This window comes from Bubalus bubalis, chromosome 20 (assembly GCF_019923935.1).
Source record: "Bubalus bubalis isolate 160015118507 breed Murrah chromosome 20, NDDB_SH_1, whole genome shotgun sequence".
Taxonomy (NCBI): domain Eukaryota; kingdom Metazoa; phylum Chordata; class Mammalia; order Artiodactyla; family Bovidae; genus Bubalus; species Bubalus bubalis.
Genome location: NC_059176.1, coordinates 3,361,380 through 3,387,902, shown reverse-complemented (window position 1 = coordinate 3,387,902; position 26,523 = coordinate 3,361,380). Strand labels below are relative to the sequence as shown.

Sequence of the window (26,523 nt, the reverse complement as noted above, 5' to 3'; positions counted from 1 at the left end):
TACAGCAGGCGCTGTGACTGCGCTGAGAGCAGGGTGCCCGCCCGCCTCCCTCCAGGTGAGCGTCACGGACTATGTGGTGTTCGACCAGTGCAGCCTGTTCCAGACCGTCATCCGCGCCACACACTCGGTGGCCACGGCGGCCCAGGCGCCCGTGGAGAAGGTGGCGGACAGGCTGCGCACAGCGTTCTGGTCCCAGCAGCTGCAGTGCCAGCCGAGCCTGCTGGGCGTCAACAACAGCGGCGTCTGGATCTCCTCCGGCAAGAACGAATTCCACGTCGCTCGAGGGAGTCTCATCGGTGGGTGAATTACTTCCACGTCGGCTTGATGGGCCGCTCCACTTAGAGTCAGCTTTGAAAGTACGGCTTTAAGACTCCGCTTGAAGAGATCGTTTAGTGCCAGTGGTGTGAAGTGTGTGATGGAGGCACCCTCTGTGCTCTGACCAGTGTCCTCTTTCTCGTCTGTCATTCCTATGATTGGACACCGGTGTCTACCTGGTGTGTCGTCAGTTTCCACTAGGGGTGTCGTAGGATATAAGGAGGGCGCAGGGAGCTTGTTTTTATGTCAGCAGTTTCCATTTACATGAAAAACTCCTCCCATACTTAGAGTCTAGTGAGAGAATAGTCCGTTTCCAAAAGAGAAAATTACTGCCCTGTGGGAGACGCAAGCTCGGGCGAGATCTGTAAACGTAGGCATAAGTGCTCAGGTGCCAGCTGGGCCTTCGTTTCTGTGAGTGAACCCTGCTCAGTGGGTCTCCTCCAGCTCGTCTCCCCTGGGTGGCCTCCCCCAACCCTGGGCAGGACTGTAGCTCTGCCCGTTGGGCTGGCTCTCGCAGTGCTGGCTTGGGTCTCCAATGTTAAGGGCCCTCCAGAACCCCTCCTCTGTGAGGGGTTTTGAAGACCAATTGAGGCCTAGAACTGAAGTTCTGAAGTGTTCTGAAGTTCTTCTTTCTTTAACACACTCTTCCCTTACTCTTTCCAGGCACTTACTGGAATCATGTTGTTCCCCGGGGGACCGCCTCTGCCACAAAGTGGGCCTTTGTGTTGGCGTCCACTGCCCCCACCAAGGAAGGTGGGTTGGGGTGCCACTGAATGGTTAAATCCATGGTCTGATGTGGTCGAGTTGGGGTGGGAGCCTGGCCGGGGTGGTGTCACGGGCGAGGGCCCCTGAAGCTGGACAGCAGAGAAGGGCCTGGTGTGGGGTGCTGAGGCAGTCGAGTCTGGAGACGAGGCTCCTCCTGACGGCCGGGCGCATCCGGTGTGGCGGCTGAGGCTGGCAGCCGGCACTGCAGCAGCACCTCTTGGGGCCGCAGACAGGCCAGTCGGCACCAGGCTTGTCCGGGCGCTGCGCCATTTCCCCTGTGATCCTCATTTACAGATCCCCTGCTGGCCTCAGTCCCACTGCCCCCTGGCAGGCAGGCCTCCCAACTCCACTCAGAACTCAGAGCCCCTCCTGCAGCTCAGGGTAGTCAGGTGGCCCTGCTGGCAGCCAAAGCATCCACCCAGGATGGTGCCGAGTCCAATGAGACAATGCCATGAGTCTGTGGTTCAGAGGGAGCGGCCGGCGAGGTCCAGCCTGTAGCCACCAGAATGTGGAGGATTCGGTCAGTGCAACAGAGTACTCCCTCACCAGACGGTCTGACCGCAGTGCCGAGGGAGAGAGCTCTGAACACCACAGGTGTCCTGAATGAGGCCACAAAACTGACCTGAGCTGACGGGAGGCCCCTCCTGCCCTCGTCTATCCTGCGGGTCATGACCAGGACACGTTGCATTGTAGAAGCATCACTGCGCTGCCTGGGTTGGGGGTGGCGGGGTGGAGGGTTACCAACTGACTCCTCAGGGCTGTCACTTAAATATCTGGCATGATCGTGACCTTATGTTTTCAAACTCCCCCAAAAAATTTAATTTCAAACTGTATCTGGCCCCAGGTTTTAGATAATCTGACTGAGATTTTAAAACTTCTCTAAGCATGGTTTGCATTTTAAAGTGAATTGAGCCTCAATGACTCTGAATAAATGGAGACAATGAAAGCGTGTAATTTGGGGGTGAGGAAAGGGAGAAGAGGCTTCCTGGTGTTCTGGGCCTCCTCCAGCACCCTCACCCCGCTACCCGCCTGTCACCCGGGCAGAGGCGCCTCGGTGGCGTACTGCCAAGGAGTCGCTGAGCTTGCTTCCTCAGGACCCTGGCCAGTACACCACAATGAAGGCTTCCCGGTTCATCATAGAACATCCAAGGTCTGGGCCACTGAGCCGGTGACGTGGGCTTCCGAGATCTGACTTCTTTTGTTTCTTCCGAGTGTGTTGGGCTGGTTTCCTGTTTAGTGGCTATTCCTGTCACACGGTGGGGAGCGAGGGTGGGCAGCGGGCTGGGGCCTCACAGTGATGCTATGACCTCTCTGCAGGAAGCTCGCTGTGGCTGTGCCAGAGCAGCAAGGACCTGTGCCGCCTGAGTGCCCAGCACGCCCAGTCCCGCCCGTCCACCGTGCAGCTGCCCCCCGACGCCGAGATGAGGGCCTACGCCGCCTGCCAAGATGCCCTGTGGGCGCTGGACAGCCTTGGCCAGGTGTTCATCAGGACACTGTCCGCCAGCTGCCCCACAGGCATGCACTGGGCCCGGCTGGACCTCTCCCAGCTAGGTAGGCCGCCTGCACTGCCGCCCCCGCCCGCCTTCAGCCGTGTGGAGATGGGAGGCCTGACCCGCCTCCCGGGGCCCCTGTGTTCAACCGCGTGACTTCTTGGAGGCCGCTCACTAAATTGCAGGAGGCCGATTAGCTGCTCTTGCGGGTTAACGGGCCTCCTAAGCGTCTAGTGAGGAGCCTCCCCTCCCCACCCCCTCCAGGTTGCAGGGTTCAGAACCCAGGAGGAACGTGTCCGAGAGAGGGGCCAGGAGAGCTGCTCCGGCCCATCCTGCAGTGCGGCTCCCTCTGCTGCTCGGTGCCTGTCCGGTCTGGGCACTGGGGCCAGGCCCGTGGCTGGGACAGCCCTCCTTCCCCCGCTGCCCAGGGTGTGCGGATCCCCACGTGCTCTGACTGTCCCCACCAGGGCTGCAGGGCAGCCAAGCAGCCTGATGCTGCTTATAAGTAATTCATTCCCATTCCGGGAAATAAGAGTGAGCCGCACTTTCAGGTCATCCTCCGGGCAGAGTGTCAGGCATGGCTGTCGGGAGGTGAGGCTCTCCCAGCCCCTCCAGGGCCCATGTGAGCCTTAGGAATACTTCTCAGCCGGATGGGTTCCCACCTGATGAACTGACAACCAGTACTCTGTTAGGTGATAGAATTGAATTTTACAAGCATTTAACATTTGAGAATTCCACCACGTGTTCTCATTTAACAAATAAAAAGGGAGGACGAGGAGCGAGGAGGGAGCGTTGTCCGCCTTCCCCCCGGGCAGCCCTCGCCACACCTCCAGCCAGCGGCCTCTCACCACCATCCCGTAATGCGCAGAGGCTCCGTCGTTATTTGGTTCTACGAGGCCCCCAAGTATAATCAGCTTAGCTGGAGAAGCAGGTTGGTTCTCAACTAAAGAAGCAAGCTTTGTTCCAAAGCTAGGAATTTTCCAGGGTCATTTAGATTATTTATGCTTTTGGCATCTCCTTGTTTTGAACCTAAGCCCCACACCAGGGTGGGTCACGGTCCAGCCAGCAGAGCGCTCACCACTGCCACCCCCGGGAGGACCGGAGTGGCCTTGCTGGCCGTGCTTCTGCCTGCGCTGTGGGGCACCCTCCTGCCTTCCCTGGGACACTTGGGCATGATCTTAGTTTTTTGAACATTGAGTTTTAAGCCAGCTTTTTCACTCTCCTCATTCACCTTTATCAGGAGCCTCTTTAGTTCCTCTTCACTTTCTGCCATAAGGGTGGTGTCATCTGCATATCTGAGGTTATTGATATTTCTCCCGGCAAACTTGATTCCAGCTTGTGCTTCATCCAGCCCAGCGTTTCTCATGATGTACTCTGCATATAAGTTAAATAAGCAGGGTGACAACATACAGCCTTGACATACTCCTTTTCCTATTTGGAACCAGTCTATCGTTCCATGTCCTGTTCTAACTGTTGCTTCTTGTCTTGCATATAGGTTTCTCAGGAGGCAGGTAAGGTGGTCTGGTATTCCGGTCTCTTAAGAATTTTCCAGTTTGTTGTGATCCACACAGTCAAAGGCTTTATTTAGTGTAGTCAATGAAGCAGAAGTAGATGTTTTTCTGGAATTCCCTTGCTTTCTCCATGATCCAGTGGGTGTTGACAATTTGATCTCTGGTTCCCCTGCCTTTTCTAAACACAGCTTGTACATCTGGAAGTTCTCAGTTCACGTATCACTGAAGCCTAACTTGAAGGATTTTGAGCATAACCTTGGTAGCATGTGATATGAGTGCAATTGTATGGTAGTTTGAACATTCTTTGGCATTGCTCTTCTTTGGAATTGGAATGACAACTGACATGGACACTGTTGAGTTTTTCAGATTTGCTGACATATTGAGTGCAGCACTTTTAACAGCATCCTTTTTTAGGATTTTAAATAGTTCAACTCTAATTATATCACCTCCACCAGCTTTGTTCATAGTGCATACATGCGTGTGTGCTAAGTCACTTCAGTCATTTCCGACCCTTTGTGACCCTATAAACTGTAGCCCACCAGGCTCCTCTGTCCATGGGATTCTCCAAGCAAGAATACTGGAGTGGGTATTCATGCCATGCCCTTCTCGAAGGGATCATCCCGACCCAGGAATTGAACCCACATCTCTCAGGTCTCCAGCACTGGCAAGTGGGTTCTTTACCACTAGCTCTACCTGGGAAGCCCTTCCTTCATAGGAATGCTTCCTGAAGCCTGCTTGACTTCACACTCCAGGATGTTGTTGCCTTTTCACTTTGTTGATGGTCCAAAATGTACTCTCTTTCCTGACTTCACTTCTCTGTTCCATTAACTTCTCTGGCTGTTTCTGCTTCTCTGCTGGCCAGTGTGGTCGACCGTGTCTCTCCGTCTTCCCCAGAAGGTCTCCTGGGCTGTCTTATCCTCTGCTTCCCTCCATCACTGCCAGGACCAGAGCTCCGCGCCCCCACACACACTCCTGCACGGCCATCACCGCCTCTCGGCTCTGGTGTGCCCCCCTCCCGCCACAGCTGCCTGAGCTCTCATCCTAAAACTCGGCTCGGGACGCCACCCTTGCTTGACCTTAAGTGGCTGCGCATGCCCTGGAGTCAAGTTCCAGTCTTGGGGTGACTCCCGCACCCTGGTGGCCTGGCCAGCTCAGCCTGCCTTTTGAGGGCCTGGTGCCGTGGGGTTCCCAGTGCTGGCCATTGCTCTTACCGTGCCGGGCTCCCCTTTCTCCCTGTCGTCTAGAGCATCCACCCTGCTCTTGCCTTCCTCAGTCAGCACCCTGTTCCCACGCTGTCCCAGCCCTCACTTCTTTCAGACCCTCGAGGAGCTTCCATTGGAGGTGGAGGGCCCCATGCATGGCCATATCCACCCCCAGCAGAAATTAGACTGTCAGGCAAGTTGTCATCATTTTGCAACTCCATTTCTAAGTAATTCTGGAATATGGGTTTTGATTCCTTGTTACTGATCATCACAAATAAAACTAGTAACAGGCACAAGGTGTCTTCACCGTAATTCATTAGTCTAGCTTCACGTCATCATCCCCTTGCCCAAGGCGTGAGGTAGGAGGCGCTGGCTTATCAGGGCTGTTCAGAGATGTGCTTTATTACCTGGTTCCCTTTCAGTCCTGGCCGCTTCTTTACAGATGTTCTGACTCTGAAAAGAAAAAAACAGAAACCCATCTCCCCAGTGCTAGCAGTGTGATCCAGGCTGCCTCATGCCAGCCTTGATCGTGGGCAACACCAGGTCATTTAAAGTCTGGAATGTCACCACCTCTTACAATGTAAGTAGGTATTTCAGTTTTAAGAATGACTTTAGCAAAGTATCAAATCATGAACATGCTTTCTGTCTTTTCTGTCTTTCTTTTTCAAGATGTAGTGTCCCTCTTTTCTGTCCTTGTACAAATTACCAAATCGCTGCTTTGGGATTAGACTAAGAATTATTTTTCTCTCTTTAAATCCAGGTATAGTTGGTCCACAGTGTTGAGGGGTTTTCAATTGGTTTTTATTGGAGTATAGTTGGTCTACAGCGTTGCGTTGCTACTAACAAGTGTAGAAAGCGAGTCCGTTACACATCTGTCCACCCTGTTTTAGATTCTATTCCCATATGACAGTCTTGTATTAATTATTGCTCTACAGCAAAGTGATTCAGTTATACATACATACACACACACACATATATATTATTTTCCATCATGGTTTATCCATCATAGAATATTGAATATTCTATGAATATTAGAAAATTCCATCATAGAATATTGACTCTTGTGCCCTGTGCTATATAGTAGAACCTTGTTGTTTATTCTACATGTAATAGCTTAACATCTACTAACCCTAACCTCTGAATCCATCCCTCCCTTAATCCCAACCCCTTGGCAACCACCAGTCAGTTCTCTATGTCCCTGATTCTATTTCTGTTTCATAAATAAGTTAATTTGTGTCAAATTTTAGATTCCACGTATAAGTGAAATTATTATAGTATGTAATTATTATATGTACAAATTATTATACATATAGACAAAAATTATTATATTTGTCTTTCTCTTTCTGATTTCATTTAATGTAGTAATTTCTAGTTGCATCCGTGTTGCTACAGGTGGCCTTATTGGCATTATCCCAAATGTTTATCCATTCATCATCAATGGACATTTAGGTTGCTTGCATGTCTTGGCTGTTATGAATAGTGCTGCCATGCAGATACAGGTGCCTGTATCTTTTGGAATTATAGTTTTGTCCAGATAGATCCCCAGGAGTGGGATCGCTAGATCATGTTACCTCTATTTTTAGTTTTTAAGGAACCTCCATACTGTTCTCCACGGTGGCTGCACCAGCTGACGTTTCCGCCGACAGGGCAGGAGGGCCCCTTTCTCCACACCATCTCCAGTGTTTATTTTTTGCAGACTTGTTCGTGACAGCCATTCTGACTGCTGCGAGGTGACGCCTCGTTGTGGTTTCGGCTTGCATTTCTTAGACTGAGAGACTTCTGCAGTTAAATGTTTAGCTGCTGAGCTCAGTTACAGAGACCAAATATGAAATATTATGACTTATGACAAGCCTAGTTTTTAGAAAAAAATTGCATCGTTTAGCAGATATTTAAGATGCTCACAACATTTCCTTTCCCAGTACACATAAACATGCCTGCGTCGGGCACTAGAGTGTTGAGCGAACGAGTGCAACCTGTAATTGAGTTCATCTGGTCACAGCACTTAATGAAGACATACTCAGCGTCAGTTCATGCCTTTAGGTAACAAATAGGACCATATTATATAGTAATTTATGCAGAAAAGCAATTTTATAAATAGTGAAAACCAAATAAATGCCACCTTTTGTTCTAAAATATATGTTTAAAAAGTAGTCTTAAAGGGAAAATGTCTGATCTGTTGAATAAAGTGATGAAAACTTTTTTTTTACATGGGAGGGAAAGGCAGATGAGAAGGCAGGAAAGGTGTGGCGTGTCCGTGTGCGTTGGACTAGTGCTGTCGTCAGCAAGCCCCGGATACCCGCGACTTAACACACGCCGGATGCCCGCGACTTAACACACGCCGGATACCCGCGACTTAACACACGCCGGATACCCGCGACTTAACACACGCCGGATACCCGCGACTTAACACACGCCGGATACCCGCGACTTAACACACGCCGGATACCCGCGACTTAACACACGCCGGATACCCGCGACTTAACACACGCTTGCTGCGCTCGGCTCCCACGAGGCTGGCTCTCGCCCGGTCGTCGTCTCGCGGGCGGCGGCTGACTGAGCCCTGCTGTGCGCGGTGGCCCCTGCAGCATGGACCACTGAAGGGAAGGCCTTCTTGCCGGCTCATTTATGCTTCAGCTCAGGAACGACGGACCACTTGTGCTCACAGCCCAGTCCAGAACCTGGGGAGGGGGTGCCCTTAACTCCGGGAGCTGCGGCAGGCCCGGGGCTGCTGGGGAGCTGTGTTTGGCCCACCTGTCTGCACCCCATAGGCCTGCGCCCAGGCAGCCCGAGACCCTCTGGGAGGTAGGACACCACAGAAAGGCCCTTGACTAAATGTTTTCCCTTTTGACCTGTCTCTCCCGTTTAGAATAAATTCACTTATACACAGGCGTTTACACTTGTTCTGGAAGACGCTGGCCTTGTAATGTGAGCTCTGTGTCTCACTAGGGGTGGAGCTCGTTGCTCTCTGAGGTGCTGACCCAGGGTGTTTCTGTCACCATGGACCTTTCTTCACAGGAGCGGTTCCTAGTAGGGCAGGTTGACGATCCCAACACAGAATCCTTTTAAATTAACATTTTAAAGTGAGAATTTGTTTCTCAGCTATTTCTGTAATTTACTGCTGGAAGTACTTTATTTGGATTGCTACAGATCTTTTAATATGTAATATTGGAGCCCTGGGATGTCTATTTTAACCCTGTGAAAGATTTTTAAAATACAGTATCATCTTTAGGAAATTTTTCCAGTAGTAATGGACTAATATTTTTAAGCTAAATGCACGTGATGAGATTTTCGCATTGCAGGATCCGTGCCTGTGGTCTGGTGACGACACGGGCTGTCATCTGATGCCAGTGACAGCCGTGGGGTGGCCGAGAGCCCCTGCCAGCGAGCCTAGCTGCGCCACCTTCTTCCTGCTTTAGTCAGAATGACTCACCCCCTAACTTAGTCACCAGAAGTCAAACCATTCAACTTGAAAAATGGGCAAAAGGCTTGACAGATACTTCACAAAGGAAGTGCCCCCATAAGCACATTAAAAGGCTCTCAGCATTACTTGTTATCAGGAACATGCAAATTAAAACGATGACAAGATGCCACTTTACTTCTACTAGGATGGCCGACATGAAAAGATACCCAGAGTGGATGCTGGTGAGGTGTTGGCCGCCGGTGGGTGTGTAAGATGGGGTACTGGCGGCCTCTTTGGAAGTTAAACATATAAATGTCATAGCCCAGAGTCCCACTCCTAGGTGTTATTCAGGAAAAACAACACACGTTCACCAAAAAGTCTCCTACAGGAATGACGATAGCAGCTTTGCTCCTAGCAGCACAACGTGGAAGTGACCCAAGTATCTGCCAGTGGGAGACGCTAACTGTGGCTGTTACCTGCAGCAGGTATTACTCAGCGGTGAGGAGGAATGAATGGCTGGCTGTCCCGTCCAGGACATTACACTGAGAGCAGGAAGCCGGGCCGGGGGAGTGCCGGCCTTGATCCTGTTCTCCTGGACTTCTAGACCAGACTGACTGGATCTGTGGCAACAGAAGTCAAAACAGTGGCTGCCTCAGGGCAGAGGGTGTTGACCAGAAGAGGCCTGAGGGAACTTTCTGGGTGGTGAAAATGTTCTGTGATGGGATAAGACGCAGGTTACTCGGGTATATTCACTTGTCAGCAGTGATGAGGCCGAACTTGTAAGATCTGCGCACTCAGCAGGTGTGGAGCCTGAGGCCAGAAGCAGCCGGCAGGGAGGCGTTGGCCTGGCCTGGATTCAGAGCCCAGTGCACCCTTGCCTCCTGGCTTAGCCACCTTCTCTCTGGGGTCTTGGGCAGATCTCTTTAGTCCACGTCCTGATGGCCTCATGTGTGAGCTGGGGCAGTAATAACCAGGTATGGTTGTTGTGAGGTTCAGCGACTGTTGGCTGTTGCTCTTTCTCCCAGATAAACTCTTAATCAAATGTAATTTCTCTAAAGGCTCCTCCCACTTCTTTTCCTCTTAAAATTAGTTTAATAAACAAGGAGAAATGTAAAAAGAGAAATGAAGATTCCAGGAGGCTTCATTAGTCGATCGTAATTGGAACGATTGATGCTGAAGCTGAAACTCCTAGTACTTAGGCCACCTGACGCAAAGAACTGACTCATTTGAAAAGACCCTGATGCTGGGAAAGATTGAGGGCAGGAGGAGAAGGGGACGACAGAGGATGAGATGGTTGGATGGCATCACCAACTCGATGGACATGAGTTTGAGTTAGCTCTGGGAGTTGGTGATGGACAGGGAGGCCTGGCGTGCTGCGGTCCATGGGGTCACAGAGTCAGAAACGACTGAGCGACTGAACTGAACTGAATTCTGATTAGGATCAAGATTATGCAAAGGATGAATTCTCTCACCCCAGACCCAGAATTTGCTACTAACGGTTGTGTATGTGATGAAGTGAGCTCATTGTGAGGCCCATTCAGTTCAGTTCAGTTCAGTCGCTCAGTCGTGTCCGACTCTTTTCGACCCCATGAATCGCAGCATGCCAGGCTTCCCTGTCCATCACCATCTCCCAGAGTTCAATCAAACTCACGTCCATCGAGTCTGTGATGCCATCCAGCCATCTCATCCTCTGTCGTCCCCTTTTCCTCCTGCCCCCAATCCCTCCCAGCATCAGAGTCTTTTCCAGTGAGTCAACTCTTTGCATGAGGTGCCCAAAGTACTGAAGTTTCAGCTTTAGCATCAGTCCTTCCAATGAACACCCAGGGCTGATCTCCTTTAGAGTGGACTGGTTGGATCTCCTTGTGGTCCGAGGGACTCTCAAGAGTCTTCTCCAACACTACAGTTGAAAAGCATCAATTCTTTGGTGCTCAGCTTTCTTCACAATCCAACTCTCGCATCCATACATGACCACTGGAAAAACCATAGCCTTGACTAGACGGACCTTTGTTGGCAAAGTAATCTAGGTTGGACATAACCTTTCTTCCCAGGAGTAAGCGTCTTTTAATTTCATGGCTGCAGTCACCATCTGCAGTGATTTTGGGGCCCAAAAAAATAAAGTCTGACACCGTTTTCACTGTTTCCCCATCTATTTCCCATGAAGTGATGGGACCAGTTGCCATGATCTTAGTTTTATGAATGTTGAGCTTTAAGCCAACTTTTTCACTCTCCTCAAAGGGCTTTTTAGTTCCTCTTCACTTTCTGCAGAAGGGTGGTGTCATCTGCATATCTGAGGTTATTGATATTTCTCCCAGCAATCTTGATTCCAGCTTGTGTTTCTTCCAGCCCAGCGTTTCTCATGATGTACTCTGCATAGAAGTTAAATAAGCAGGGCGACAATATACAGCCTTGACGTACTCCTTTTCCTATTTGGAACCAGTCTGTTGTTCCATGTCCACCATGCTGAGGTATTCACCCGTGCTTGGTGGCTCAGGGGGTGTGCTGATGGCATCTTGACTCCTCTGTCTCTGGTGTGGCAGGGCTGCAGTGTGGCGCCAGGCGGGTGGCCGGGCACGCAGAGGCCTTGGTGACTCTCGTGCATGATAATATTCTCCAGCCATAGAGTTCAGCTGCACACGCAGTGTCATTTCTTCCTTTGAAGAACAAAATCAAAGTTCATAGCTTACACGAGCCGTGAGTCATCACACAAAAGTGGCTAGCACGTGTGCCTTCTGTCTGTTTACAGGAGCTGTGAAACTGACGAGCCTGGCCTGTGGAAACCAGCACGTCTGGGCCTGTGACTCCAGGGGTGGCGTTTACTTCCGCGTTGGCACCCAGCCGCTGAACCCCAGTCTGATGCTTCCGGCCTGGATAGCGATTGAGCCGCCTGTCCAGGTGAGCAGAGGTTGCCTGATCCCAGCTCCCCAGTTGGCCGGTCAGGCGCTGAGGTGGGGAGAGGACGCACCTGCCGGCGAGGGCCTCCCAGCAAACAGGGCGGAGGCGCATATCCAAGCGCCGGGGGCTGAGTGTGCCTGGGGTCGGCACACACTCATTCCCTGGCATTCCAACTCAGAGTCTGGTATTTGTGGAGTTTAGAGCTGAACAGGTTCACGATTATCTGAGCCAGGGCTGCTTTTTCTTTCTCAAAAATGTTTTGTTTCTAACTTTTTAAAAATGAGCATTGTTTTCTTTAAAGCAAATAATATCCAAAAGGAAGAGAGTAAAAGTCCCATAAAGATCTTGTGATGAGAGAGCCTATTATCATTATTTTGTGAGTGCCTTTTCTATTTTGTTGAAGAAATTGTTTTTCCTTTTTAAAAAATATTTATTTGCTGCATCAGGTCTTAAGTTGTGCGTCACACGAGGTCTCACTGTGGCGCAGACTCGATATAGTTTCACGCGAGGTCTCTCTGTGGCGCAGACTCTCTATATATAGTTTCACGCGAGGTGTCAATCTGTGGCGCAGACTCTCTTGTCGTGCACATGCTCAGTTGCTCTGAGGCATGTGGGGTCTTAGTTCCCCAACCAGGGATTGAAGCCATGTCCCCTGCTTTGCAAGGAGGATTGTTAGCCACTAGACCCCCAGGGGAGTCCCCAGAAATTATTTTTCTTATGCATCCCATCCCATCCCCAACGCCTATCGTATTTTAGTTTACCATGTATCCTAAATGTTTTTCTTTTGACTGTTCTACCACTCAAATCAAAAGCTGAAGTCTGATTTTCGTGCAGTCTTTAGTTACTCTTAAATAGCTAGTGGCCCTGGTGACTATGCTAAGTGTACGTCTGTTAAAACTTTCGCAGGAAGGCTGTGATTTAATGAGCTATTTACTCCAGTGCTTTCTAGTCCCCATTTGTGACTTTGTTGGGAAAAAAATGAAGCCTGACACGCAACAGCGGCGGGAGTTGGCTGGCTGAGCAGACGCGTGAACGGAGACGAGGAGCCCGGTGTCAGGCGGGCGCCTGTGCTGCTGGCCGTCTGCATTTGGGCACCATAAAGCCCCAGGGGTGCGCCAGCAGAGTGCTGCTGGCCGTCTGCATTTGGGCACCATAAAGCCCCAGGGGTGCGCCAGCAGAGTGCTGCTGGCCGTCTGCATTTGGGCACCATAAAGCCCCAGGGGTGCGCCAGCAGAGTGCTGCTGGCCGTCTGCATGTGGGCACCATAAAGCCCCAGGGGTGCACCAGCAGAGGCCAGGGTGCACGGCTGAGGAGCGCCTGTCCTGCCCAGGAGGCCTGGGATGCGTGCTGGGAGCCGCTGCAGTCAGAGGCCCATGCCACGTTCTTTCAGGCCACTGGCCACGGCCACAGGGAGGCTGCATGCGGATCTTCCTCTCACGGGGTCATGGCGCGAGTGAGTGGAATCGTGTCTGAGTTCGAAGGCTCTGTGTGCACACCGGCCCGTGTCCCTCGGCACACAGCGCTGGCTGCCAGCCGCAGCTCTCGCAGCACGGGGGGTGGGGGGTGTGTGGCCGGCCGAGCAGTGCTCTGCTGATGGGCGACGAGGGTTTCTCTGCTGTACTCAAACTCGCCTTAGACGAGCCGGCACCCTCTTGTCTGACTCCTTTGGTAGTCATCGCCACCTCCCAGCAGCTTTATCTTAAAGGAAGGGTTATAATTCACTCTTTACGGTATACAACTCAGTGCTTTTTAGTATATTTGCAAAGCTCTGCAACCATCCCTGCTCTCCAATCTAGAACTTTCTCACTTGGAAAGAAACCCCTGGCCCACTGGTAACCTCCTCTCAGAACCCTCACCCCGCAGCCCTGGCAGCCACCCGTCTCCTTTGTGTTTCTATGCACTTGCCTGGTCTGGATTTCCCTATTTCGTGTAAATGGGGTCTTGTAATTGGTGGCGTTTTTATCCGCCATCTTTCACTTAGTGTCATCTTTTCAGTGTTCATCCACACTGTAGCACGTGTCAGTACTTCATTCCTTTAATGACTGAATAGTATTCCATTGGAATAGTATTCCATTCCATTCTACTAGGGCTTCCTGGTGGCTCAGCTGGTAAAGAATCCGCCTGCAGTGAGGGAGACCTGGGTTCAATCCCTGGATTGGGAAGATCCCCTGGAGAAGGGAAAGGCTACCCACTGCAGTATTCCGGCCTGGAGAATTCCTTGGACTGTATATTCATGTCGGACACAACTGAGCGACTTTCACTCATTCCATTGTGTGGATTGGCCATGCTTTGTTTACCCATTTGTCAGCTGATGGATGTTTGGGTTGTTCCCACTTTCTGGCTGCTATGGATAATGCTGCTGTGAACATTCTTGTACAAAATTGTACGGACTTGTGTGTTCAGTTCTGTTGGGTCTCTGACTTTAAGTGGATTGTTGGGTCATATGCTGATTGTATGTTTAGCTTTCTCAGGAACTGCCAGACTGTTTTCCACACTGGCTGCACCGTTTTACATTCTACCAGTAACGTGTGAGGGTTCTCATTTCTCTACACCCTTACTGAAAAACTTTTTTTTTGCCCAGTTTAAAAAGCCTGTCTTAGTGGGTGTAAAACAATATTTCATGGTGGTTTTCTTTAAAAAACAGGGTAAAAAGTTCATTGAAACAGGAAACACTAATTTTTATATTATCGGGGTTACTGAATGTTCTGATTTGTATTAAAACAGTCCTATACAGAAAGGAAAGCTGATCTGATCCAAATTGGCAGTTTTTGTTATAATTCAGTTGAGTTTTTTTTTAATTTAGATATAATTGATGTGTGGCATTGTGTTAGTTTCACAGGTACAATATGATCGATATTTATATATATATTGCAAAGTGGTCGCCACAGTAAGTCCAGTAAACACCTGTCACGATGCACAGTTTTCTCTTGTGATGAGGACTCTGGACCTGCCCCCTCAGCACCTCTCAGGCCAGCGGTGCAGTGTTGCCGACCTCGGCCACCGTGCTGACCATTGGATTCCCGTGTCCTCGCGGTTTTCATTTGCATTTCCTGAAGGGCCAGTGCGCATTTTGTGTGCTTATTCGTCATTTATGTGTCTTATTTGGGGAACTAACATATTCAGATACTTTGCTCATTACAAAGATCATGGCATCTGGTCCCATCACTTCATGGGAAATAGATGGGGAAACAGTGGAAACAGTGTCAGACTTTATTTTTTTGGGCTCCAAAATCACTGCAGATGGTGACTGCAGCCATGAAATTAAAAGAGGCTTACTCCTTGGAAGGAAACTTATGACCAACCTAGACAGCATATTGAAAAGCAGAGACATTACTTTGCCAACAAAGGTCCATCTAGTCAAGGCTATGGTTTTTCCAGTGGTCATGTATGGATGTGAGAGTTGGACTGTGAAGAAAGCTGAGCGCCAAAGAATTGATGCTTTTGAACTGTGGTGTTGGAGAGGACTCTTGAGAGTCCCTTGGACTGCAAAGAGATCCAACCAGTCCATCCTAAAGGAGATCAGTCCTGGGTGTTCATTGGAAGGAATGATGCTAAAGCTGAAACTCCTGTACTTTGGCCACCACATGCGAAGAGTTGACTCATTGGAAAAGACTCTGATGCTGGGAGGGATTGGGGGCATGAGGAGAAGGGGACAACAGAGGATGAGATGGCTGGATGGCATCACCAACTTGATGGACATGAGTCTGAGTGAACTCCAGGAGTTGGTAATGGACAGGGAGGCCTGGCGTGCTGCGATTCTTGGGGTCGCAAAGAGTCGGACGCACCTGAGCGACTGAACTGAACTGACTGACTTGTCTTTTCACTGCTGAGCTGTAAGGCTTTTTCATATATTCTGGATGTGTGCATCTCACGTATACATAGCCACCCACTCAGTCGTGTCCCAGACCCTTATGAGAATTATGATTTACAAGGGTTTTCTCCCACTCTCTGGGTTGTTCCTTCACTTTCTTTATGGTGTCTTTTAAGGCGCACAGAATTTTTTAATTTTGATGAAGGCCATCTTATCTCCATTTTCCTTCAGTTGCTCATACTTTTGGTGTCATTGAGGATGACGTGAAATCATAAGCTCCTCTTCTTTCAGCATCTAGATTCTGGAAAAGCCTCTAGGAAGCAAAGCTAAAATGGGGGGACGTAAGCTTTACTTGGAGTGCTGTATTGACCGTGGGCTTCCCTGATAGCTTAGTTGGTAAAGAATCCGCCTGCAATGCAGGAGACCCCGGTTCGATACCTGGGTTGGGACGATTCGCTGGAGAAGGGATAGGTTACCCACTCCACTATTCTTGGGCTTTCCTTTTGGCTCAGTTGGTAAAGAATCCGCCTGCAATGTGGGAGACCTGGGTTCAATCCCTGGGTTGGGAAGGTCCCCTGGAGAAAGGAAAGGCTACCCACTCCAGTGTTCTGGCCCAGAGAATTCCATGAACTGTATAGTCCATGGGGTCGCAAAGAGTCAGACACAACTGAGCGCCTTTCACTTTAACTGTAACTAACTATTGACTGTGGGTTGATGAAGGCTTCGCCCAAGAAAATGCCAAAATAGAACAAATTCAAATGAAAGGGCCTCAGAGCTGTACTCTGAGTAAAGTAGTGACTGCTCAGTGGGCTGTTCAGCATTAACTGTTTCGGGCACTTCCGTTGAATGGACCACATTCTCTTAGTAGCTTTCAGTGTGCTGTAGGAGAAGTGCACATTGAGCTTGTAGCTACAGAACTGGTTCCTGTGGGGAAAACCAGGCTTTAGGCTTGCACAGGCCTTTTGCTACGCTCTTCCACGCTCTGCTGAGGACCAAGGCCTGGGCCGCCTACTGACTGCAGGAGCCGCAGAGCGCCGAGTCCAGGCAGTGTGCCACAGGCTCGGCCGGTGGCCCCCCAGGCGGGGCTTTAGGACAAAGCCTGCCTTTAAATTGAATTTCAGATTAATCTTCAAGTTGCAGAAGTTCCTGAGAAGACTAGTCCAGTGGCAGAGTGGGGATGGTACGAGGCCTTGTAAAATGGTTTAGAAAGTCGGGATGGTTTGGTTGAATGCAGGTATTAGAATGTGGATGGGTTTCTGTGTTTTGATCATAATCGACCTCTCTCTGCTCCGTTTTATTTACTCCTGGGCATGAGCATCCTGATCTCCAGGTAGGATGTGTGTGCAGCTAGTCTGTGGAGGCCACAACAGGCCTGACAGGGCACAGAGCGGTGCGGCTGCAGGGGCCTTCTGGAACCAGCAGCAGTTTCCCTGTCTCTGCGTCCTGCTCTCTCTTCTGGGAGCACCTCCCTCCTGCAGTAGTTTTGGGGTGAAGTTTTAACCAAGTACTCAAAACAAATGACTCAGTTTTCAGACTTGCTAACATTTGGAAGGATTTGGAAAAAATATTTATAGTTGTGTTCAGCATAGTTTCTTTGGAGCTTGCTGCTTTGGTGGGAGCGTTTTCTTGCACACTAGCGGTGCCCCCACAGCAGCACAGCTGATGGTGTGGCGCCACAGCACCGTGGGCACCGAGCGCCCCTGCCGGCACTGGCCCACCGCTGCCTTCAGAGGGCCTCCCCGCCCTCCTCCCCGCCCCAGCTCTGGGCAGTCCCTGCTCCTCCTCAACATGCCCGGTGTCCAGGCCTCCCAAGGTGGGTGGCTCCAGCCGGGCTCCGGGGTCGTTTACTTGGCGTGGATTACAGCTTTGTCTGGAAAAGAGAGAGACCAGCAAAATCAAGACTCATGTGACTGGCAAATGGTGAAAACTTACTTTAAATTCAACTACTGTAGGTATTTTTAGCTATATGAACAACAACTAAAAAAAACAAACATGCAAGCATGGTAACAGGAAATCCCACGAGAATGTCATGCTCACAGGTGGTGCCGGTGGGGATGGAGGTTGATGCTACTTGACACAACCAGATCTCAGAGAAGTTCACAGCTCGGGGCAGTAGGCTTGCTTCAGAGAGGCGTTAGAGTGAGAGGGGACCCTGCCCGGCTGGGACCTCACAGGGAAAGCAGTCTTCACCCTCTCTACTACCAGCCAGGGTGCGTGGGCATCCCTGGATGCAGCTCCACCACCACCACCGCCCCCTCATGCCTGGCGTAGGTCACTCAGGCGGGGACAAGATGGCAGAAGGAGGTGGTACCCACACCCCAAAGCCAAGCTCTGCAGGTCCAACCTGGTGCCTGCTTCCAAGAGTCTTGGGGTGTTCTGAAGACTCATGTTCCCTCTTGACATCAAAGTACAAGGCCTTGGGGTAATTAAACCAGATTCCTCTCACCACATCTGGGGCACCATGGGCTAAATCCCTCCATACAGCCCAGTGAGCGACATTGCACAGGAACACCACACGGCATCCTGGGATGGGGAGCTCGGAGCTCCGCGTGCCAAGCTTGGGACACCATCGCATCTGACAGTCCCTGGTTTTTAATAACAGAAAGAGAAGGGCTTCCCTCGTGGCTCAGTGGTTAAGAATCCTCCTGCCAAAGCAGAAGACTCAGGTTCAGTCCCTGGGCCAAGAAGGTCCCACGTGCTTCAGGGGAGCTGAGCCATGTGCCACAGCTGCTGAGTCTGTGCTCCGGAGCCTGGGAGCCTAGAGCCTGCCCTCCGCAGTCCCAGGAGCCACCACCATGAGAGAAAACCTGCATGGCCACAAAGCCCCAGCACGGCCCAAGATAAATTATAAAAGAGTAAGAGAGGAGAACGTTGTGAGTTCCATGCCTGGTGTCTCGGAGGCCTGTGCTCCTTGAGGACGTGGCTGGGGGTTTGCCGTGAGGGCTGAGGCAAGTTCTGCCAGACACGGGCAGCGAGGAGGAATCTTGCTTCCCACGGAGAAACACTCACAGCACACTGTTGAATAAAAGTGTCAGTTACCAAAGTCTGTCTGATGATTCTATTTTTGTGTGAAAAAAAAAAAAAAGGACATGTACACTGAAAAAGTCCATAAAGACATCCAGCAAAATGGTAGCTTCATTTTGGGGTGACAGCTTCACTGTGCTCTTGTGGCTGAATGCTCTCCCGCCTGTAATTTACTTCTGTTCTGTGAATATCTTGCAGTGAACTTAATTACTTACGGAGTAAGTCCTTAGTTCCTAACTGAATCGTCTGCTAACGAGAGTCCACCTTGGAAAATAATCAGAAATGTCCCAAAGCTCTTGTGCTGCTGTTTATATGACAGTGTCCAGTTCAGAGACCACGTGTGGGGAATGAAGCCGGGTGGTGCCCACCCCGCTCTTGTGAAGAGTCTGCAGTTATACTAATTATGAGTGGTTAAGACACATTGGAAGGACTGATGCTGAAGCTGAAACTCCAGTACTTTGGCACCTCATGCGAAGAGCTGACTCACTGGAAAAGACCCTGATGATGGGAGGGATTGGGGGCAGGAGGAGAAGGGGACGAGAGAGGATGAGATGGCTGGATGGCATCACCCACTCGATGGACATGAGTTTGACTGTCCGGGAGTTGGTGATGGACAGGGAGGCCTGGCGTGCTGCAATTCATGGGGTCGCAAAGAGTCAGACACGAACTGAGCAACTGAACTGAACTGAAGGACACCATGCTTCCGCTGCAGGGGGCACGGGTTCAATTCCTGGCCGGGGAACTAAGATCCCACAAGCCATGGGGCACAGCCAAAAAAAAACTTGTATCAAACAGTAAAAATGTTTAAATGAATGCAGAACCGTGCACTGAGCTGTGCTGGGGGGTGGGGGCGGGGGCTGCCTCTGAGGGAGGGAAGTGATAAGCGACCTCAGGCAGAGCGGGGTAGGCCAGGGTCCCAGCCAGGAAGGAAACCCAGGTCACTGAGGGTTGCTTGCCAGCTGCGGCTTCTGTGGATGAAATCGGCCTTGAACTCGCAGAGCCAGGGTGCGTTTCCAGTCAGCAGCAAGAAATTGGTCTGGCCAGTGTTTCTGAGCAGGGAAAGGCGCTGCTCCGTGGTGTGTTGGGTAGGATGGCTTGTTGCTAGGGACGGTTCGAAGCTGGGCACTGTCTGAGTCTGTTGAGGCATCAGTTTCTTGTTCTTCTCAGCGCTGAGTCCTGAGTCTTGCCCAGCGAGACGCTCTGCAGAGGAGGACGCAGGAGAAACATGGGGTGGCGAGGGCCTAGGTTCCGGGGAACTTGACTGTCGGTCTGAAGAGTCCTCAGCAGACTCCAGGGGCAGCCGGCGTCCTGGGTGGCCGGCATGATGGCTCTGGGTGAGGACGTCCTGCGGAGCTGCCAGACTCTTCGGCCTGGTCCCCTGGATCCGGAGCGCACGTCTGTGAGATCACTGCGCTGGGGGGAGGGGTGTGGTAACCCGGACCCCAAATGTCTGGGCACAGAAGCCTGTCTGTGCTGGGGCCCAGGCTTCTCCCGGTGACGAGGCCGGCTGCCCCCATGTGCCCCTGCCAGCTCTGCGGCTGAGCCGCAAGGGCTCGCCCAGGCAGCGTGGCGTGTGTGTGCACACTGCCGGACGGCACCCCAGCTGTCTGCACGCAGGTGCCTGGGACAGGCGCACGGGAGGGTATGGCGGGGGGCCTCTCCTCCTCAGCCGCGGGGGCAGTGCTGTGCGCACAGGTAAGCACAGCTCACCAGTCAGCCGGCTCTACCCGGTGGGCCACAAGCACCTCATGTCCCCTTACGGTCCCCGCTCAGGAGAACAACTGTCTCTTAGCTTCGTCTCCCTAAATAGCTTCATAGGAATCTGTGTCTCCATGCTTCTAGCCCTGGGGTCTTCATTTGACTCCTGCTGGAAGCGGGGGGTGCCTCTCCCCCCAACCATCTGCCCTGCCTCCCCACCTACCTCCTCCCAGCACTACGGTGCTGCAGTGGGGCACATACCCTTCGGAGCTGAGCTGGCAGTGAACTGCACCCCATTTTCTTATCTGCGTGACTGTTTTCCTTGGGCTTGAGCGTTGTCTTGTTTTTCCATCTGGTTTTCTCTATGGTTTGCGTATTCAGCCTCAGTGTTTCCCCACCAGCTGAGTCCATTTCCCCTCCATACGCCCAGACACATCGGTTCCATCCCCTTCTTGGAGTTGTCTCCCTGGACACCCTGACCAGCTGCAGTCTGGCCTGCCGCTCTGTCCTCCTGGGGTCTCCCTTTGTCTTGCTGGTGTGTGGGATCTCTTCTCTTCTGGATCCTGTGTCTTCCTCTGCCTGTCGCTGCTGTGGTGGAGTTTCTCCTCTGGTCAGTTCCTGAGAAAGGTTTGTAGAGGTAACTTTTGGAGACATTGCATGTGTGAAAGTCTTTGCTCACGTTCGTCCTTGACCTTGTCTTGAGTTTAGCAATCTAGGTTGGAAATCATTTTCCTTTAGAATCTGTAGGTTTTCTTCATCATCTCCTGGCGTCCAGTATTCCTTTCGAGATGTCTGAAGCCATTCTGATACTCGATCCTTGCTACCTGACCTGTGTTTTCTCCCTGGAAGTTTGTGAGATCTCCTTGTTCCCAGTGTCTTGGGAGTAGAGAGTAGTATGTGCCTGGGGGAGTCTGTTTTAGTCTTTGTGCCAGGAAGCCTTCCAGCCTGGAGCTCGTGGCCTTTGTTCTGGGATATATCCCGTGCTTGTGTTGGCTTATGCTCGCATCTCCTCCAGGCCTCTGCCCGACCCCCGACCCCATTCTCCCACCCCACAGGTGCTCTTCCTGGGCATCTTGCTTTTGTGCCAGGGTGCTGCTTTTCTTACCTTTTCTCTCCTATTTTCTTTCTCTTATACTTTTATCCCATTTTCTTCATCCTGCAATCCCTCTATGGGGCACTGTCTGAGCCTGTTGAGACATCAATTTCTCGTTCTTCTCGGCAGTGAGTCCTAAGTCTGGCCCAGTGAGCCCCTCTGCAGGGGAGGACACAGGAGAAACATCAGCTGCCCAAGGAGCCTGTCGAGGGCCTCTGGCTCATTTTCCGGGGAACTCGACTTTTGGCCTGGGGAGTTTGCGGCGGACTCCAGGGGTTATTTCTGTTAAAATATGTATGTATATAATATACATATGTAAATGTTAAAATATGTTTGTATATACTTTTCTTTTCCTCCACACGCTGTATGATTTGTGGGATCTTAGTTCCCCAACCAGGGGTTAAGCCAGGCCCTTGGCAGTAAAAGCGCTGACTCTTAACCCCCGGGCCACCGGAAAATTCCCTCTGTGATTATATTTCAATTTCTGGACACTCCTGTTGCTGATTCACAGTTGTTGAGTCTTCTCTTGCCCTCAAGGATGTTTTTTCCTTTCTTTGATTTTTTGATTCTGCTAGGTCTTTGTTGGGGCTTTCCAGGTGGCACCACTGACTGGTAAAGAACCCGCCTGCCAATGCAGGAGACATAAGAGATAAGAGGATCCCCTGGAGGAGAATGTGGCAACCCACTCCAGTATTCTTGCCTGGAGAATCCCATGGACAGAGGAGCCTGGCAGGCTACGGTCCATGGGGACTCACAGAGTCGGACAGGACTGAAGTGACTGAGCGCAGCACAGACCTTTATTGCTGTCCTAGGGCTTTCTCTCCTTGGGGTGAGTGGGGGCTACCCTGTAGTCGTGGCGCACAGGCTTCTGATTTCGGGGGCTTCTCTTGTTGCACAGTATGGAGCCCTCGAGCGTGGGCTCCGTACTCGCAGCTCCCGGGCTCCGGAGCGCGGGCCCCATACTCGCAGCATCCCGGCTCCGGAGCACGGGGTCCGTACTCGCGGCTCCTGGGCTTAGTGGTTCCGCAGCATGTGGGATCTTCCCAGACCAGGAATTGAACCTGTGTCCCCCGTGTTGACAGGTGGACTCTGATCCACTGCGCCACCAGGGAGGCCCTCCGAGGATGTTTTGAAGTTTCTTGCCGGGCCGAGACCCCATGTCCCTTGAGCTGCTGCCTCCTGTCTCTCCTGTGTCCTCTCCACACAGCTTTCCTTAGACAATGGTGGTCTTATGTACTGGGTGGGGTGGGGAATGAGCGTGCGTGAGGCTTGCTGACGGTGGTCTCTCCATGGTGGTTGGGCCACGTGGTTTGCTGGGGGCAGGGGGCTTCACTCGGCTCCTGAGCCCCTTCCTGCTCATCCACGGCCTCCCAGCCCCATGCATTGTGTGGCCGAGCTCTGCTTGCGTCATCACCCCTGGGCTCCCCACGCTCCTGTGAGAGGGCAGGACGGGGTGACCACTGCCCGGGAGGCTGTGGGCGTCACAGCTCTTCGGCGGCTGGCACCCCTGCCCCGCGCTGAGCACCAGGGCATTGCACGCCCCTTCCCCCACTGGCGGAGTTGGGGCCCCTCCAAGGACACGCCCCCTCCTGCGCCCCTTCTTTGTCTCCTCAAGCACCCCTGGGTGGGGTCGAGGTGTCGGGGGCTCCTGTCACACACGCGGTCCTCTGATGCCCTCAGCAGTGCCGCCTGCGAGGGCAGGATAAGACCTCCAAGAATGGAGGCTCATGCCGTTGGCCAGCACAGCTCCATTTTGAGGAAAAACACTTTTTGAGAACTGCCTTTATATCCCACCCCACCCCACCGTGGCTCCATTTGAACACCTGCTGTTTTGAGCTTCCATCTCCTCAGACCCCGTCCTCCTGGGTTGGGCTGTGACTCCCGGCCAGACCCCCCAGCCTTGCAGCCGTCCCCTCACCATCTCTCAACTCGTCGACCCAGAGGCTGAAACAAACGCCCATGGGCCCTGTCCCGGCTGACAGGTGTGTGTGAGTGCCCCCCAGGAGGCCCCTCCCAGGGCCTTGCCCTCCCGGCCTTCTCCCGGCAAGCAGGCCCCCAGCACGGGGCGCTCAGCTCCGCTGCTGAGTGTGAGAAGCCCTCTGAGCACCTGGGCCAGTGCGCCTGGGTCAAGTCTCCACGGACTCGGAGCACAGTAGTGCCAGCGCGCTCGCTGACCCGGCATGCAGGCTGCGGTCCACTCCCCGGCACGGCCACCCCTGCCAGCCCGACTCAAGAGGAACAGAACGTGACCTCTGCCCAGGAAACCTGTTTCTGAGTGTTTTCCTTGGCACGTCCCCCAGCAGCTAGCAACTGCTGTATCTTACTGGATTCCGAGGTTGTGCCGGGGCAGGAGTCACCCGTCACCCTCTGGCTTTGCCATCAGCAGCAAGAGGAAGAAAGAAGCCGGGAACTTTGCTCCAGTCCAGAGCCCGCATTTGGTGGCTTCGCCCAGCTGGGTCAGCAGTTCAGCAGCGCGGCTCACCCTCCAGAGAAAATCCTGGACTTCAGCCAGATACTTTTAACACTAACAGCAGAGTGGCTCCCACACGACTGCCCCAGGGGCCAAGGCAGCGTGCAGAGCGGGGTCTGCGGGCCTCGGGTGGAAGACACCCCCAGGCTGCCCGGCAGGCCCCAGGGCAGCCAGGACCACCATGCCCCAGCCCCGGAGCATGAACACCTGGCAGGGGAGCCCCGCGGGCTGTCTGCCCCTGCCAGCTGAGGACGCAGAGCCCAGGAAGGGAGGACCGGGCATGCTCAGGGAGCACGCTGAGAGCCCACTGGCCCTGCATGTAGATACAGGCTGTTCACCCCAGTGTCCACTGTTCAGGCTCCCATGAAAGGAGGAGGAGACGAGAGGCGGCACGGGATCTGCTCCAGGGAAGGCACAGAAGAACTGAAGTGACCAGACAGAACTCAGGAAGGGCGGAAACCCGGGGCCACGTGCCAGGGGCTGAATGTGCCCGAGGCTTGGCAGCCTGGGGCTTCCTGCCACTGCCTTGGGGTGCTCAATCCAGACCCCGCATCCTCCAGGAAAGGCAGAGTTCACCACATCTCCCAGATGTTAGGTGGGCTCGAGGTTCATTCGGATTGAGGGAGGGGGAGCCTGCAGGGGAAGGAAAGCATGACTGGCTGCCGTGAGGGGTCAGGGTTTCTCTTCAGAAGCATCTTTCCCAGTGGGGTCTGTGTGCCCAGCAGGCTCCCGGTTCATTCACCTTGGTGTCCCCGAAATATTCCTTCACGTGAACTTTATCCAAGGTCACATGAAGTCCCTACCAGAGTGATTTGTCTAGATAAAATTCTGGCTGTAGAATTTTTGACTTTTTTCTTTACGCCTGGATTTATTCACATTGCTGGGCTTCCCAGGTGGCGCTAGTGGTAAAGAACCCGCCTGCCAGTGCAGGAGATGTAAGAGACACGGGTTCGATCCCTGGGTCAGGAAGATCCCCTGAAGGCGGGCATGGCCACCCACTCCAGTATTCTTGCCTGGAGAATCCCGTGGACAGAGGAGCTGGTGGGCTACAGTCCACAGGGTGGCGAAGAGTCGGACACGACTGAAGTGGCGAAGCACGCGTGCACACTCACATTCTGCCTGCGGGAAGCATGTGGATGCACACGTGTGTTCGTTCCTTGGAATAGAGGCCCAGTCTGCCAGAAGTTTGGAGCCCTCTGGTCTGAGCCCTGGACACTTCGTTTCTAGAAGATGGGCAGGACCCTCACTTCTCAGCCTGAGTTTTTGTCCATTTTCTCACCCAGAATGTGAGGGAGTTGGGCTTAACTGGTCTCCTAGGGCCCTTCCAGCCCCAAGCTGGTTTTGGCGAGCCCTTGGCTCAGACCAGCCAGAGTGCTCTAGAGAGGCGGTGCTAACGCCCCTCTCCTCCCGGGGGTTCCAAGCCTTGCTGTCCCCCAGACGCCAGTTATGTGGGGGTTTCTTGAGCAGAGACTCTGTGCCACCAGCCATGTGTGGCGCTCTGAGGGCTGTGAAAATGAAAAAGCATGATGGATTCTGAGTCCACCCAGCCTTGAGGGGAGTGAGTGGGGGGGGTGCCCTTAGGGCAGGCCCTGTGGGGTGGGCCTGGACGGGTCCCCTTGGGCTGGTAGACGGGGCAGCGGCTCCTTCAGGAGGCCTGTTTGTGGGCGCCAGGGCCATGGGGCCCGGCCAGCCGTGGGGCCAGAAGGGGCTGCTGCTCGGGGAGGGCACAGGGGCAGGGGTGCCCTGCAGATGGCAGGGACCGCAGCCTGTGGTGTCAGCCAGGCCCACAGCTGGGTGGGCTCGAGGCCCCTGAGGCCGTCAGGCCACACCGCCAGGCCCCGAGCTGGCAGTCTCGTGAAATGGGGTAGAAAACCAGCGCTGATGAAGATGGCAGAGCAAAGGGTGGAGGACCTGTGGGGGAGCCCTCTCTCTGCTTCTGGCCCCCAGCAGAGAGGCGGGGACCAGGGCCATCAGCTTCCTCTCTGCACTGTCTTTCGTTTCTCCTGTGAGCGCGTGGTCTGTTTTTGTTCGACCCTCACTGGAGTGCAGCTGATTTGCAGCTTTGTGTTGGTTTCAGGTGTGCAGCAAACTGAGTCAGTTATTCATATGTGCACTCTTTTTGTTTTTAAGATTCTTTTCCCATATAGGCCATTACAGAGTATGGAGCAGAGTTCTTGTGCTCAACAGCAGGAAGTTCTTATTAGTTACCTATTTTATATATAGTAGTGTGTATGGGTCAGTCCCAATTTCCCTTATATCCCTCCCTACCTATGCCCTTGGCAACTATAAATTTGTTTCCTACATCTGTGACTGTACTTCTGTTTTGTAACTAAGTTCATCTGTACCTCTTTTTTTAGATCCCACGCATAAGCAGTACCATAGGAAATTTGTCTTTCTCTGTCTGACTCCCTTCACTCAGTATGACAGTCTCTAGGTCCATTCACGTTGCTGCAAAAGGCATTATTTTGGTCTTTTTTATGGCTGAGTAATATCCCATTGTGTATATGTAGCACATCTTCTTGATCCATGCCTTCGTCGGTGGACATCTGGGTGGCGTCCGTGTCCTGGCTGTTGGAAACAGCACCGCAGTGGACTTTGGCGTGCACGCATCCTTTTGAATCATGGTTTTCTCCAGGTATATGCCCAGGAGTGGGATTGCTGGATCATATCGCAGCTCCAATTTTAGTTTTTTAAAGGAACCTCCACACTACTCTCCATAGTGCCTACACCAGTGTACATTCCCACAACTGTGGGAGGGTTCCTTTCTCTCCACTCTCTTCCAGCATTTGTTGTTCGTAGGTTTTTTGACGATGGCCATTCTGACAGGTATGATGTGGTACCTCACAGTAGTT

At 52.4% G+C, this 26,523-nt stretch overlaps 1 protein-coding gene across 11 annotated transcripts in view; it reads left to right on the top strand.

The window, feature by feature from the left end:
• Positions 1 to 26,523, top strand: part of TECPR2 (tectonin beta-propeller repeat containing 2) — a 102,171-nt gene that overhangs the window by 64,504 nt on the left and 11,144 nt on the right. For 7 of the 11 annotated variants that reach the window (XM_025271259.3, XM_025271257.3, XM_025271258.3 and 4 more), the window contains 4 exons: positions 56 to 296; positions 979 to 1,068; positions 2,398 to 2,631; positions 11,427 to 11,575. In XM_025271259.3, coding sequence (XP_025127044.3) covers positions 56 to 296; positions 979 to 1,068; positions 2,398 to 2,631; positions 11,427 to 11,575 — 714 coding nt within the window. The other 4 variants (XR_006546931.2, XM_025271264.3, XM_044932908.2 and 1 more) reach the window with 4 other exon arrangements.